We start from the raw sequence: 12,625 nt of genomic DNA, 5'->3' as shown, positions 1-12,625 counted from the left end.
TATCGTGTATGAGGGCGTTATTGCTTGCCCCTCTCTGCTTGTCTACGTGGCTTCCCGCGTATATAGGATTTACTGGCAGAAGGTAAAAAGTGCCTCAAGCATGGGCTGGCAGTGTAGGGTCTCGTTTCTTGTGTTTCGTGTGTTTGAGCCGCGTTTGTTGCTGTGTGCTCTATGCCTGCCCACTGAACGGTTCTGCTTGTTGCTGCTTTCTTCTGCTTGAGGCACTTTTTACCTTGTGCTGGAAAAACTCAACCAAACATCCAGAGTGGCCCCGACGCGCTCACTGTGACGTCGGATGCCTCCGGAGAGCTCGACACCTCTCGAAGGCAGGTACCCTCCCATCCTCATGGCCGCAAGCTGAAGGGCGATATCCACATCCCTGGAATCCGCGATCGACGGTCCGAGCAGTACGAGAGCTTGATGGCGGACATGACGTTGGTCCACCCCTATATTGGTAGCTCTGCTGACCTAACCAAGTGGGGACTGGACGGATTTACTGGCAGAAGGTAAAAAGTGCCTCTTTGTGGCTTGTTCCTGCTTTGTTTTGCTTGAGGCACTTTTTACCACCAGTAAATCTTCTCTCCTCAAGCAAAACAAAGCAGGAACAAGCTAAACCTCCAGGCACACAGCGCACAGCGAGAAGCTGCACAATCACACACAAAACACAAGCCCGAAAAGAACCAGCACTGCTGGCACCCAGACCCGGCAGCGCCAGCCCAAGCGCGAAGCCGCGCAGACAAGCAGCCGAAGGGTCAAGCAATCAAGCAACAAGCAGCAGGAGCATGCAGGAGAAATAAAATCCCTCAGACGCAAGCCACAAAGCTGGCGGTCGCGGACGGAGAAAGGGCAGCCGCCGTGCTGCTGGTCCGAGCTCGCCTGCCTCCGATGCCGCACAGCCCCGGTCCCTGGGCATTGATGCGGCGTCGCCTCCGTCACGGGCGGTGTTGGTCTCGGCTACCGCTGACTCGGAGGCTAGTGTGGAGGACTGGATGCGTCACCTCGAGCGGTACCGTGCTCCTGTGCCCAGCCTTGCGCCGTGGGAAGCTTGGAGGATCGGCGTTTGCAGGTCTGCAGATGATGCGCAGCAACGGAGGGATCGAGCTCGCGCTGACATCCATCACATTGCGTCGGACACTGGCAGATCGGCATGCCATGGAGATAGCAGTCGAGCATCTGAGCATAGCGGTGCGGGAAGGCCTTGAGGGGGTAGTTGCTCGAGACTCGCATCGGAGAGTGGCTCAGGTCCCGCCGCTGATGATAGCTCCGGGTATCGGGCGGCGTCTAAGGGGGTTTCATCTCGGACGTCCCCATGCTCCTGCTGCTTGTTACCCCTCCTAGCGACTGTTGCTTGACCCTCCCTGCTTGTCTGCGCGGCTTCGCGCGTGGGCTGGCGGTGCCGGGTCTGCTGACAGTTGCCAGCCGTGCTGGTTCCTTGTGGTCTTGTTTTGTTGTGTGTGTTCGTGCAGCTTCTCGCTGTGCGCTGTGTGCATGCAGGTCCTTTTACCTTCTGCCAGTAAAACCTATACCTCCTGGTTTACTAAGTTGTTCCTGCTTTGTTCTGCTTGAGGCACTTTACCTGATGCGAGTAAACTCTCTGGAGTCGCTCAGGAAAATGAGGTTGCCAGGAGTGCTGGTTCTCAGTTTTACTCGCATCAGGTAAAAAGTGCCTCAAGCGAGTAAAACTCTCACGGTCCTCAAGCAGAAGAAAGCAGCAACAAGCAAAACCGTCAGGCATAGAGCACACAGCAACAAACGCGGCTCAAACACACAAAACACAAGACCGAAAGTAACCAGCACTGCTGGCAACCAGACCCTGCACTGACGCATGAAGCCACGTAGACAAGCAGGGAGGGGCAAGCAACAAGCACCATGATACTAGTGACCGGCACAGCAGGGGACGTAAACGCCTTATAAGCCCTCGTACTGCTCAGACCCTCGATCGCGGATTCCAGGGATGTGGATGTCGGCCTTACTGAGTCTTGCGGCCATGAGGATGGGAGGGTACCTCGGTCAGTCGGCTGCCTCCGGATATCGTGTATGAGGGCGTCCCATTTGCTTGTTGCTTGCCCCTCCCTGCTTGTCTACGTGGCTTCATGCGTCAGTGCAGGGTCTGGTTGCCAGCAGTGCTGGTTACTTTCGGCCTTGTGTTTTGTGTGTTTGCGCAGCTTTTATATCGCTGTGCGTTGTGTGCGTGAAGGTTTTGCTTGTTGCTTTTTCTTCTGCTTGAGGCACTTTCTACATTATGCGGGTAAATCTCTACACTCCAGCGAGAGCGCGTGAGGCGTAGAAGATGAGGTGAATCTGCTATCATTGCGCTTCACTTTTTCTACTGTGACAACTGGAGGAGGACGGAGAGAAATCATCGGGTAGCAGAGAACCATTCGCCCATGAGCCTGTGAAGAGTTACTGACTCTTCTCTCCCTCCCCCTGCTCCCACTGCTCTTACCTGGCTCGAACTCTGTGAGCAAAGAGAACCAGCAGAATGTCGATGAAGACACCGGCAAGCTGCGGGGATGTCGCGATCCAGAGCAAGTTGACTGAGAAGGCAAGTGAGCGAGGGGAGAGGAGGAGAGGAGAGGAGAGGGGAGCGGAGGAAAGTTGGACGAAGGAGGAAGTGAGTGATGGGCTTACCTAGTGAGAAGAACAAGACGAAGGAGATGAAGATGGAGATGTAGCGGATCTTCTTCTTAAAAACCCCCCAAGCGCCTATGAGCTTGAAGAGCACGCATAATATGAAGGAAGCGATCGGCATGGCCATGCTGGGAGGAGAGACGCGATCGGGGCTCAGTATGTCCTTGTTGTAGGTGTATCGCATCTGCGACGCGATCAGATCCCCGCAGGCTCGAGGGAGTCTGACCAGGTCGAAGAAGAAGAGAGCGTTGAGCAGGATGTTCAAGCCTACTGTAGCATGGAAGAACATCTGCAGCTGTTGGTAGTCGCCTGCCAACCCCTCAGCTCTCATCCAGCTGGAACAAGAGGAGCGAACCTGATCGGTCAGCGCTGCCTCGCTGCACGGGGTCAGCCCAGACGATGAAGGGCCCGTTGAGCGAGCCGCTGTGATGGTCTCCTGCCGCATCGTCAGCTCAACACGAGCGAGTCTCTGCTGCCACCTCTCGCCTCAGTCTCCACGTCTCCATGCTGCGAGATGACACCGAGGGAGTGAGAGCCGTCGGGGAAGGAGAGGAAAGCAGGAACGTCGCGATTCACGGAGCTGTGGCGACCGTCTCTGCAGCGATCCATCATCAAATTCTCTCCGTCGCTTCTCCTTCTCACCTCGTCCTCCGCTGCCTCTGTGGGATCCCACTGTTGTAATAAAACTGCATGGTGTCTCTTTGTTCCTCACTTTGTTCCAGCAGACCTCATCACCACAACACGACCTGGCAAGCAAAAGATTCAACGCCCTTTCAAGGAGCTTCTTCTTCCTCCCCTCCACGCCGATGCATGTGTCTTGCAATCAAGCGAAGGGGTTGGAGCGGATGAGAAGCATAGCTAAAGCGAGTTGGGCAATGAAACAAGAGACAAACAGGCGGTGGAGGGAAGGGAGCGGCTTGTCAGAGCTCGATGTCCCATATTCCCTACCCCTACCCATTCCCCTTGCATGCTGTCGCCCTGCTCCCCTCCCATCCCCCCTCTCGCTCCTTCGCTGCTCCGTCCCTGCTCCCCACCATTCGCTTCATTTGCTGCTATCGCAGACGTTATCTCACGGTTATAAACCGTTATAGAGCCGTTATAGAGCCGTTCATTGTTGGACTTGGCATGCATGCTGTGGTGTCTCGGTGCGAGCGGTGGCATGGAGGGCGGTCGATTCGATCTCCTCTCCTCTTTCTTCCTCTCTCACTGAGCTCTCCTTCCTCTCTCGCCTCCTCCTCGCTCTCCTCCTCCTCCTCTGTGCCCTCCCTTTCGCTCCATCCCTTTGTCGCTTCCTCCGCCCCTCAAGTGAGATTTCTGCGACGTCCTGCTTTCACCGAACTCAAGATGCAGAAGAGCTGGGGAAGAGACCTTAGCTTCTCGAGACAGGGCGGAGAGGGTGTGGCAGGGACAGTCGTCGTTGTGGGAGATGGCAACCTCTCATACTCCCTAGCCCTCAAGCAAGCATTCCCCTCGCTCAACCTCCTCGCCACCACATTCGATCCCTTTCACGTGCTGGAAGAGCGATACGGGGCTGTCGAGGCGATCAAAGAGCTGAAGAGTCTCGGAGCTGCCGTCATGCATGAGGTCGATGCGACCAACATGGCACAGACTGTCGGTGCTCACTACCGGGCTGATTGTATTATCTTCAACTTTCCGCACCATCCCGGTAAGGGAAAGATCCACAAGAACAGGGAACTGCTCAGGGGTTTCTTCTTGAGCGCAGCTAATCATCTCACGTCCATCGGTGAGATCCGAGTAGCCTTGTGTGCTGGTCAGGTCTTTCATCCATGCTGCTTCCTCAACTTGATGCTGATCATGGTCCCATTAGGGTGGAACTCCTCAAGACAAGCCACGATGCTGGGGCGACAGCTGGCAGGTCAGTCCGCGCCTTTCTCTCAGCTTCTGACAGCCTGTAGATCACAGCTCAAGCAGCAGCTGCTGGGCTGATTCTGATCAGAATGTTTCCGTTCGAAGCGCCTGAAGGGTACTCGAGCAGCGGGTACAAGTCGCAGGTGAGAGATGAGGGCTTGCTTGCAAGTGCACATGGAGGACTGCGAGGAGCTGTGCCTGAGGCTGATACAACGAAATCGGCTGATCACTGAGTCTGCAGAACAAAGGGTTTCGAACAGAAGAAGGGCTGGTGCACGTCTTTGTTCCTGACGACCGGTACGACATGGCTTGGTCCATGGGGCACGTCTCAACGGGAATCACAGGGGCTTTCGAGGTATTCATCCTCCAACTTGGGCTCATGACATCAGCATGTGGGTGAGCCGCCCAGACATCATTTTTGAACTCAAATGCTTAGATCCCGCATGCAGGTGAAGAGAAGCTTTCAGGACGACGATTTCATACAGGTGACAAGAATGGAACTTTGTATGTATGCTGAAAGCGTGCTATCATAACTCTATCAACGACTCTGACTTCAAGAAGATGCTTCCTTTGCTTACACTCACATTGATCGCATTAGTTGGCCTTGTCCCATCCTGAGGTTTACAGCGTACAGAGGTTTGATTCCTTTGAGAGAAAGTCTCTCCCACCGGTGGAATTGCTTCGATAAGATGACTTTGAAAATGATCTCAGAAATTCACAGGCTGCTAGAGACGTCTTTAAGGACTTGCCCGAAGAATATCAGGAGAGCCGATCATTCCGTGTGATGTACAGGTTTGCAGAATTGATTTGAATGTTTTTGTTGACTTCTCTAATGGCTAGATCGGAAACTAAAGCTATTTCACAAGAATTGGCAAGAGATTTGCAACTCAAATTAAGGGAAGAAGCTGTAACCGAGCTTAGAATCGTGCTGCGATGATCCAATTGCCTTTATAGATTCCTTGCAGATTCTTCTCCTAGACGTGCCCTATTGGTTTTATCTTTTTCTCGACACTGTATATATTTTCAATGCCTCTCCAGTGTCCTGCAAGGTTCTCACCTGTTGCTCAAATTCCCTCTTCTCTAGATGAATTCCATGGTTTCGAGTTGCCCGTTTCTGTTGCAAGTGTTCTAAGTATTCTGCAGAGTATTCTGTTCCTGGTCAGTAGCACCAGTTACTTTTACCTGCGAATCTTCTACCAACCTAGCTGCTGCTTGTGTCAAACTCGACAGCTTTTCGACGAGTTGTTGTTCGTTGCTCCCTAAATTGTACGATACTGGCATCTTACAGTTTAGCGATTGATCTGGAAAGAACAAGAGATGTTTCGACAAATCAGTTAGTAATACTGTACAGGACTGAGAACTTTTCAGGAGCCCACTTCGTGCTTCCATTATTTTGCTTTCATGTATTTGGTAGTAAGTTGCATTTTCCACCCGAAGTTCTTGAATGCAATGGGCAAAAAAACACAGTCTTCGAGCACAAACGGATCCGAAGCTAATCATTGCACGTGTGATCGATGTAATGTTTTTTGACGATCAATACTTACGAACAAAGCTGAGAACGAAATGATGCAGGATGCAAGCCCGCCTCCCAAGGGCTGATCGTTGTTATGCGATTGTTCAGACTTGATTGCTTGATTGCTTACCCATGAGCAAATGGACAAGTCTCTCCCTTCGAGCACTTTCTGTTACGTCTGAACTCTGCAATCTATACTCAAATTTTCAAGAGGATCATTGGATCAAATGTTTCCCATGCATGCTGCTGATGTATGACAGCTATGAAACTGTCGTTAGGTACCAGCAACCTGATGGTTGTGCTGTCGTATTTCGACCTGGGATGCCTCCTTCTCGCAGTTTCTCCAATGTGCGCATATGGGCAACTCTTCCAGTCTATAGCTAGATTCAGCGATTTCGAAAACAATCCTGACTCCGAATATGTATGACCATGTGGTACAGGTGATTGGCAGCCAACGACTTTGAATACAAACATGCTAAAAATATGTCAAGCAGTGAAGAATTTCCAGAAAAACAAAACCTGAATATTGATTCTTCTGACTCTGCTTGTAAGTAAAGATTGATGCTGTCACTTCCGTTTTCACGCGTGAGCTTTTCTGTGCTGCAATCAGACTCGAACGAGAATTCCTGAGCTGCGATGATCCCTGAGCAAATTATAACGATTGAAAAGGAAAAAATCACGATTTTGATTTGAATACGCTTGTATTTTGCTACTATCCAGTCCGAAAGGCTTTGCCCTTAACATATCGCAGGGGATATTCTCTTGCGGCTCAATATTATCCCTGAAATTTGATAGATGAACTGTCTGAGAAAAGCGATCCCGGATCTCTGTACATGCAGCTAGATATAACAGAATGAACACCAACTTGCTACAGAAGCTCTTCACCTGTCGAAGAAAAATCGTTTAGAAGATTTTGAAAACCATTCCTTTGTAGAAAATTGGGTGTATTGAATCCTCTTTCAGCATTTTCTGAGCAATTCACCAGATCAACATGCGCGGCGCTGACCTTTGGAGCATAGATTGTGTTAAAATCACTTTGCTAAGAGCGTTCAGTCGTTTCAACCATTTTTGCCTTTTCCTCTGATGTTCAAAGAAAGTTAGGTATGGCATGTCTCCACAAGAAACAATCAGCATGAGTTTATCAAGGAGAGCACGTGGCAAGTTGTAATGGTCAAAAGTGAAGTAACAAGTTGGACAATCAAAACGATACTTTCGTTACAAACAGAACGAGGTCATTACAACTGAGGGTGTACAATACACACCATGAACATGAAATTTGTTCGGTCGTCCTGAAACCTGCAGTCCAGTAAAGCATACAACAAGTACGTGCGAAAGCATGAATCCTGCCAACCTGTGAACAGTTCGCATCTTCGTGTCTGAATGCTATATTGCGATTGTGCATCACTGTATGCACAATCGGATCCTTGCTAAGATTGTACGAGCCATGCGTTGCTTTCTTCGAAAATGAGTTGCATTGCATCTCTTGAAAACCGTCTGCAGAAGAAGCCTGTTGTGGGGCTGCGGTTGGTGGGGAGAAGCTTGGCAACATTTTGCAAAATTCTCGAAATGAAAGGAGCGAGTTTCAGATCTGAACCAAGGATGAAGAACTAATGACAGCTATTCAATCCTCTGAGCTGCTCGAGCCTGAAGAAACATAGTTCATGAACATTCTTCTCGGTCGTCGCGCTCGCACCATCACGCCGGCATGTTCCATTACCACTTCATCTTTTTGTGCCAAAAGTTTGTGGGGTTCGCAGTGCCGGGAAAGGCGGGAAATCAAAATCGTTGTAACCGTTATAACGGCGAGTCACCGTCACGGGGCCCGGCCCGGCGGGCTCAACTAAGGCAAGTTGCAGTGCGGCGAAGTTCAACTCAGTGCTCTACACCAGCACCGGGTCTGAGGCTCTGCGAGTGCTCATGACCGTGTCGAACTCGGTGGCAGTGACGGTGATTGACGGTCACCGGGTGACGGGTCGAACTTCGGAAGCCCCGGCGCGCACTGGCGCAAGTTAGCCTTCCGGCCCGGCATACACTCACGGTTTCCAACGCCGCCGGGCCCCGGGGTGGACTAGGCTCCGGCCCGTGTCACTCCTCGGATCACATGGCCGGGCTCGGGGCCCGAGCCGCTGATTGGGTCACTGTCACTCCATCATGGCCCTCACCGGGCTAGAGCGAGTCGGGCCCGGCCCGCCGGCCCGGGGCCGGACGGTTCTAGACGGTGGGGTCGTGGCGGGGAAGCGGTCTATCCGACGTCGGGTCGGTACCCATTTCTTATGAGAGGGGGTAGGGGTACCTCAAAGCGTCAAAGTACCCCAGCAATCAACAAGAAGAAAGCCTGAAGCATGGGGTGAGCTCACTTCAATAACATCTAGGGGTGGGGTAGCGTACTCGAGGTACGTCCGTGCAGGGGTGGACCAACGTCATTGGGGGTCATTACCCCTTTGGATAATTTCCAAAAAGGCAGAATAAAAGGGTGGGTACTTGAGGGCTCTTTGCTATTTCATTCCGTCTTAACTCGGGGTGGGGTATACAACTACAGGGGTAGTATGTATGACCGGTCACTACCATGACCCCATTCCACGACGAGAGCCTGGTGGAGGACTGCATATGGCATAGAGCCGCTGCATTTCCAGCATGCCATCTGCCTTCTTCCCGCCCTCCTCTCTGCCCAGCACCAAGCAAGGAAGTCCATCCTGATCCCTCCTGCATCCTGCCTCCTCTCTCCATCATTCCATGCACACTGCCTCCTCCCTGCTCCCTGCTCCCTGCTCCCTGCTCCCTCCTCTCTGCTCCCTGCTCCCTGCTCCCTGCTCCCTGCTCCCTGCTCCCTGCTCCCTGCTCCCTGCTCCCTGCTCCCTGCTCCCTGCTCCCTGCTCCCTGCTCCCTGCTGCTCCCTCCCTCTTCCCTCCTCCCTCCCCCCTCCCTCCCTGCTCCCCTCCCCCCTCCACCTGTTGATGTTTTGAAGAAACTGCATTTGGATCTTGGAGAAACCCTTGATTCCGAGCAAGGGGTTCTTTTCATGTACATTTGCACGATTTAATTCAATGGAGCTCATAGCATTGCTTAGTAATCAGTATTAGGTCGGTATATGATATCGCATCTTGCTCAAATTTGGATCGTTTAGGTGGTCGACAATTTGTAATTTTGATCTAGTGGAGACTTTCATATTCAATCACAGTACTAAGCTTGTTGGAAGTGTGTTTTGTTGATATTTCTAATATCATTTTTGCAATAGATGATCTTGAATCAAGACAGAAGCCGATGAGTTAACGGGGTAACTTGCTGGTAAAACAGTCTGGACAAGTGGGAGCGATGCACTGCAGATTCAAGAATAAGAGTGTAAACTGCATTTTTCAACGCAGTGCAGCACTTGGCAGTAGAGTCTACAATAAGGAACTTCAAAACTTGTTGGACCATTGTTGGATTTCTCGCAAACAGACAGATGCTGCGCTCCTGCGCTGTTTCATGCACTCATCTCACCACGAACAGAAACCAAGAGAAGGAAGTTCTTTTCTTCCTTCCAACGGAAATGATCAAAAAAGCGGAAGGCCATGGAGACATGGTAACTCTTTCCTCTTTTGATCTCCCACTTAGTTCACCAGCCCCAGGATATTCTCGGCCTTGGGAGATCAGCAGGAGAGCGATGTTGTTTTTGAAGGGTGCAAGTGCAGCTACATTTGCCTCCACTGCTGTTGCTGCGGCCTGTTCATGGCAAGAAAAATCAACGCCGCAGGATAATGATGCAATCATCGTAACCATTCCTAAAATAACCGGGGAGCCAAGAAGCCTTATTGCTCCGCATTCCACCATGTGTGCTGTTTCTTCCAACACCAAATGCGAAGACAGGTAATTCACGACAGGTTTGCATGGGGTCATGGCATGTTTCATTCGTCCATAAAAAACCTCATTCTGTCTCAAACTCACTCTTGTTGCCCGAATGTTGCTGTTGTTTGTTTGACAGAGTTTCGTATTTGATGCACAACAGTCAGAACGTTTCTGTGCCGTTTCTATGTCAGGAGTCACTTGTTTTGAAAATTGTTGAAACGTTCTTTCGTCCAGGTCAATCGTTCACATCGCAGGTAAAGGTGAAAACTCGGAAAGCTATTTTGCTGTTTATGATGGACATGGAGGTCCGTTTAATGAAAAATTCGGTATCATCTTTTCTGAAGATCGTTTGCTACTCGGTGTTTCAGGATGGGAGTGTGCAGAATTTGCTTACAACATGCTTCCGGATTCAATTTCAAGCTTCCTTCCCAAGGGTCATTCTTCTCTCGTTGACGAAAAGTGAGAAGTCGTCTCATTCCTGTTCACAGAAGAAGGCTGCAAGAACGATGACGAGATGGAGTCAGCGATCAGCAAAGGATTTTGTCAGGTAAATTTCCTTCAAGTTCAGAACGTGTATGACTTCGGAGCAGGTGGAGGAACGCTGGACGGAAAAGTTGAAAGTTGAATGGCTGAAGTCTTGCTTCGTTGGCTGTAATCAGTTGTATCTTATCGATGTTTCAGAAATCCCAACTATGTAACTTACGGTCCGCCCGGAACTGAACGCCTCTCTTCGGTATCAAGCCCTCAACACTCCAATCATTATTAGTCCCGCCTTATCCTCCTTCACACAGTCTGAATTTGCTTGATTCCCTCAGGTCGGCACTTGTGTTCTCCTTGCTGTGGTGCACAAGGGCGTTCTGTACATCGCCAATGCGGGGGATAGCAGAGCTGTGTTGGCTCAGAAAGGGTGAAGCTGTCAGCTCTTGTGGAACCTCAGTGATTTGACCTGCAGGTTTGGCGGAGGTTACCGGGCGCAAAGAGTGACGACGGACTTGAATGCTATGAATCCAGCCGAGCAAGTCGAAGATCATGCGCCTCTCTTTTCACTCCTGACCGGAAGTTCAGGATCGTCTCCGGAGGAACCATCCTGGTGAAGTTGATATTGTCCGTTGCCGTGGCCTCTACTCTTGTTACGTCAAAGGCTGCCTCCAACCGACCTACAGGCTTGCCCTGCTCCTCTCGCTCTCGCTCCCTAACGACGTCTCTCACAGCCTCGGCGACGCCTATCTCAAGTATCCGCACTTCAACAATTTTCCTGGGCGCGTGATTCCGGATCCTTACAAGTGAGGAGGAGGGGACGTGAGGAGAAGAGTGATGGTCGTGTCAGGCCGCCATACATTGAAACTATCCCGGAGATAACTGCTCGTCCTCTCAACAACTGCTCCCCTGGAGACTTTCTCATCCTCGCGACCGACGGCGTATGGTGATGCTGAGAAGATGCGTGGTCTGGTCTAGTCCTGACCTCTTCACAGGGACTACTTGTCCGACCAGAATGCTGTCGACCTTGCGCAGCGCGCGATGGTGAGCAGGAGAGAAGAAAGAGTCTCGTGACTCTTGTGCAGACTCGAGGTGAGAACGCAGCGGCTGCGATCGTGGAAGCGACTCTTGCCATGGCTGCTTCTCGCTTCGGCATCAACAGGGAGCAGGTGGGCGGGAGGTGAGAGGCGAACGGGGCTGAGAGGATTCGATCAGTTGTCGGAGCTTCCGATGGGTCGGCAGCGACGGTTGATCCACGACGACGCGACAGGCCTGTGCCTGTGGCGGAGAGGGAAGGGGCTGATGCTCGTGCAGTGATCGTCGTCGACCTCTGGTCGGTCAGCCAGAATCAAGAGGTTGGGAGCAGTGGGGAGCCTCCGCGCTCGAAGCTCTGAAGCCATGGAACGAAGAAGGAATGGTGGGGCAGGAAGGGGAGTAGCAGTAGCAGTAGTAGTAGTAGTAGTAGGAGGAGGAGGAGTAGGAGGAGGAGGAAAATAAGGATGATGATGATGATGAGGGATTGGTTTGAAGGGGGAGAGAGGAGGGATGGGAGAGGAGGTGCTTTTGACAACCTGTAAGACATTTTTACAACATAATAAATGAAGTATCTACTCTTCTCTCAGATGCTGAGGTTGCTCGAACTCCTTGAGGAATCGTCGCTCTCTTCATCGTCGCTCGTATCCTCCCCCTGCTTCATCGTCAGCTCTCAGCCCCCACACGCTCTCGTTGACCTTCTCTGCAAACTTCTCGACCCTTGACTTGCTCAGCAAGCTAATCAGAATCTGCAGGCGAGTTAGAGCAGGGGAGTGAAGGAGGGCGAGGAGAGAGTCAAAAGCACGCAGGCAGTGTTGGCACCTGATGTTGTCTCTTCAGAAGCTGCACTGTGCCGTGAACTACATTCCTTATCGCCTCTTGCTTCCTCAAAATCTCATCCTGTCGACGAAGTTACGGAGCGGGAGAGGCGGAGGCACTGGAGAAGAGGGAAGGGAGAGGGGCGTTCACCTTCTCGTTCTCGCTGTCTGGACGAGAAACGTTGTTGAAGCAGACGGCAACGACAAAGATGACCGCTGAGAAGAAGTGAGGATGATGCGCGGAAAGAGAAGAAGAAGAAGCGAGCAGGAGAAAGAGAAGAAGAAGAAGCGAGCAGGAGATGTGTATCGAGTGCTCTTGTACCGGCGTTGATGATGCCAGCAGTCAGGCTCGCTGTGTCCGTGAAAGCCTCGAAACCTGCAGGCAACGAATGAGGGAGGGAGGGAGGGAGGGAGGGGAGGGAGGGAGGGAGGGAGGGGAGGGGAGGGGAGGGGAGGGGAG

At 51.6% G+C, this 12,625-nt stretch overlaps 4 protein-coding genes across 4 annotated transcripts in view; 2 read left to right on the top strand and 2 right to left on the bottom strand.

The window, feature by feature from the left end:
• Positions 1–2,264: 2,264 nt before the first annotated feature.
• GUITHDRAFT_154357 (hypothetical protein) lies at positions 2,265–3,243 on the bottom strand (the record flags this gene model as incomplete). Its single annotated transcript, XM_005826657.1, has 5 exons — positions 2,265–2,393; positions 2,447–2,537; positions 2,632–2,940; positions 2,987–3,067; positions 3,111–3,243. 5 exons carry the CDS (start codon positions 3,238–3,240, stop codon positions 2,360–2,362), a joined length of 645 nt encoding a protein of 214 aa, XP_005826714.1. The 3' UTR covers positions 2,265–2,359.
• A 549-nt stretch (positions 3,244–3,792) lies between these two features.
• GUITHDRAFT_154356 (hypothetical protein) lies at positions 3,793–5,531 on the top strand. The gene is made up of 9 exons (XM_005826656.1): positions 3,793–4,407; positions 4,460–4,507; positions 4,548–4,643; positions 4,742–4,797; positions 4,845–4,896; positions 4,950–4,985; positions 5,099–5,170; positions 5,222–5,292; positions 5,341–5,531. Exons 1-9 carry the CDS (start codon positions 3,976–3,978, stop codon positions 5,435–5,437), a joined length of 960 nt encoding a protein of 319 aa, XP_005826713.1. The 5' UTR covers positions 3,793–3,975; the 3' UTR covers positions 5,438–5,531.
• Positions 5,532–9,246: 3,715 nt separating this feature from the next.
• Positions 9,247–11,668, top strand: GUITHDRAFT_164872 (hypothetical protein; the record flags this gene model as incomplete). The annotated part of the gene is made up of 14 exons (XM_005826655.1): positions 9,247–9,575; positions 9,616–9,859; positions 10,073–10,143; positions 10,207–10,272; positions 10,327–10,385; positions 10,654–10,745; positions 10,791–10,857; positions 10,904–11,001; positions 11,050–11,121; positions 11,166–11,261; positions 11,311–11,359; positions 11,401–11,484; positions 11,531–11,585; positions 11,630–11,668. Coding segments are annotated over exons 1-14 (1,341 nt in total), but the record flags the coding sequence as incomplete, so codon positions are not given.
• Positions 11,669–11,979: 311 nt separating this feature from the next.
• The window catches only part of GUITHDRAFT_143307 (hypothetical protein), a gene marked incomplete at both ends in the record, with an annotated part of 13,197 nt that continues 12,551 nt past the window's right edge, over positions 11,980–12,625 (bottom strand). Inside the window, 4 exons of the mRNA XM_005826654.1 lie at positions 11,980–12,096; positions 12,170–12,247; positions 12,317–12,381; positions 12,488–12,541. Coding sequence (XP_005826711.1) covers positions 11,980–12,096; positions 12,170–12,247; positions 12,317–12,381; positions 12,488–12,541 — 314 coding nt within the window. The remainder of the gene's footprint in view (positions 12,097–12,169; positions 12,248–12,316; positions 12,382–12,487; positions 12,542–12,625) is intronic.

The sequence above is a fragment of the Guillardia theta genome (genome assembly GCF_000315625.1).
Source record: "Guillardia theta CCMP2712 unplaced genomic scaffold GUITHscaffold_73, whole genome shotgun sequence".
Classification (NCBI taxonomy): domain Eukaryota; class Cryptophyceae; order Pyrenomonadales; family Geminigeraceae; genus Guillardia; species Guillardia theta.
This window is presented reverse-complemented; position numbering and strand designations above follow the sequence as displayed.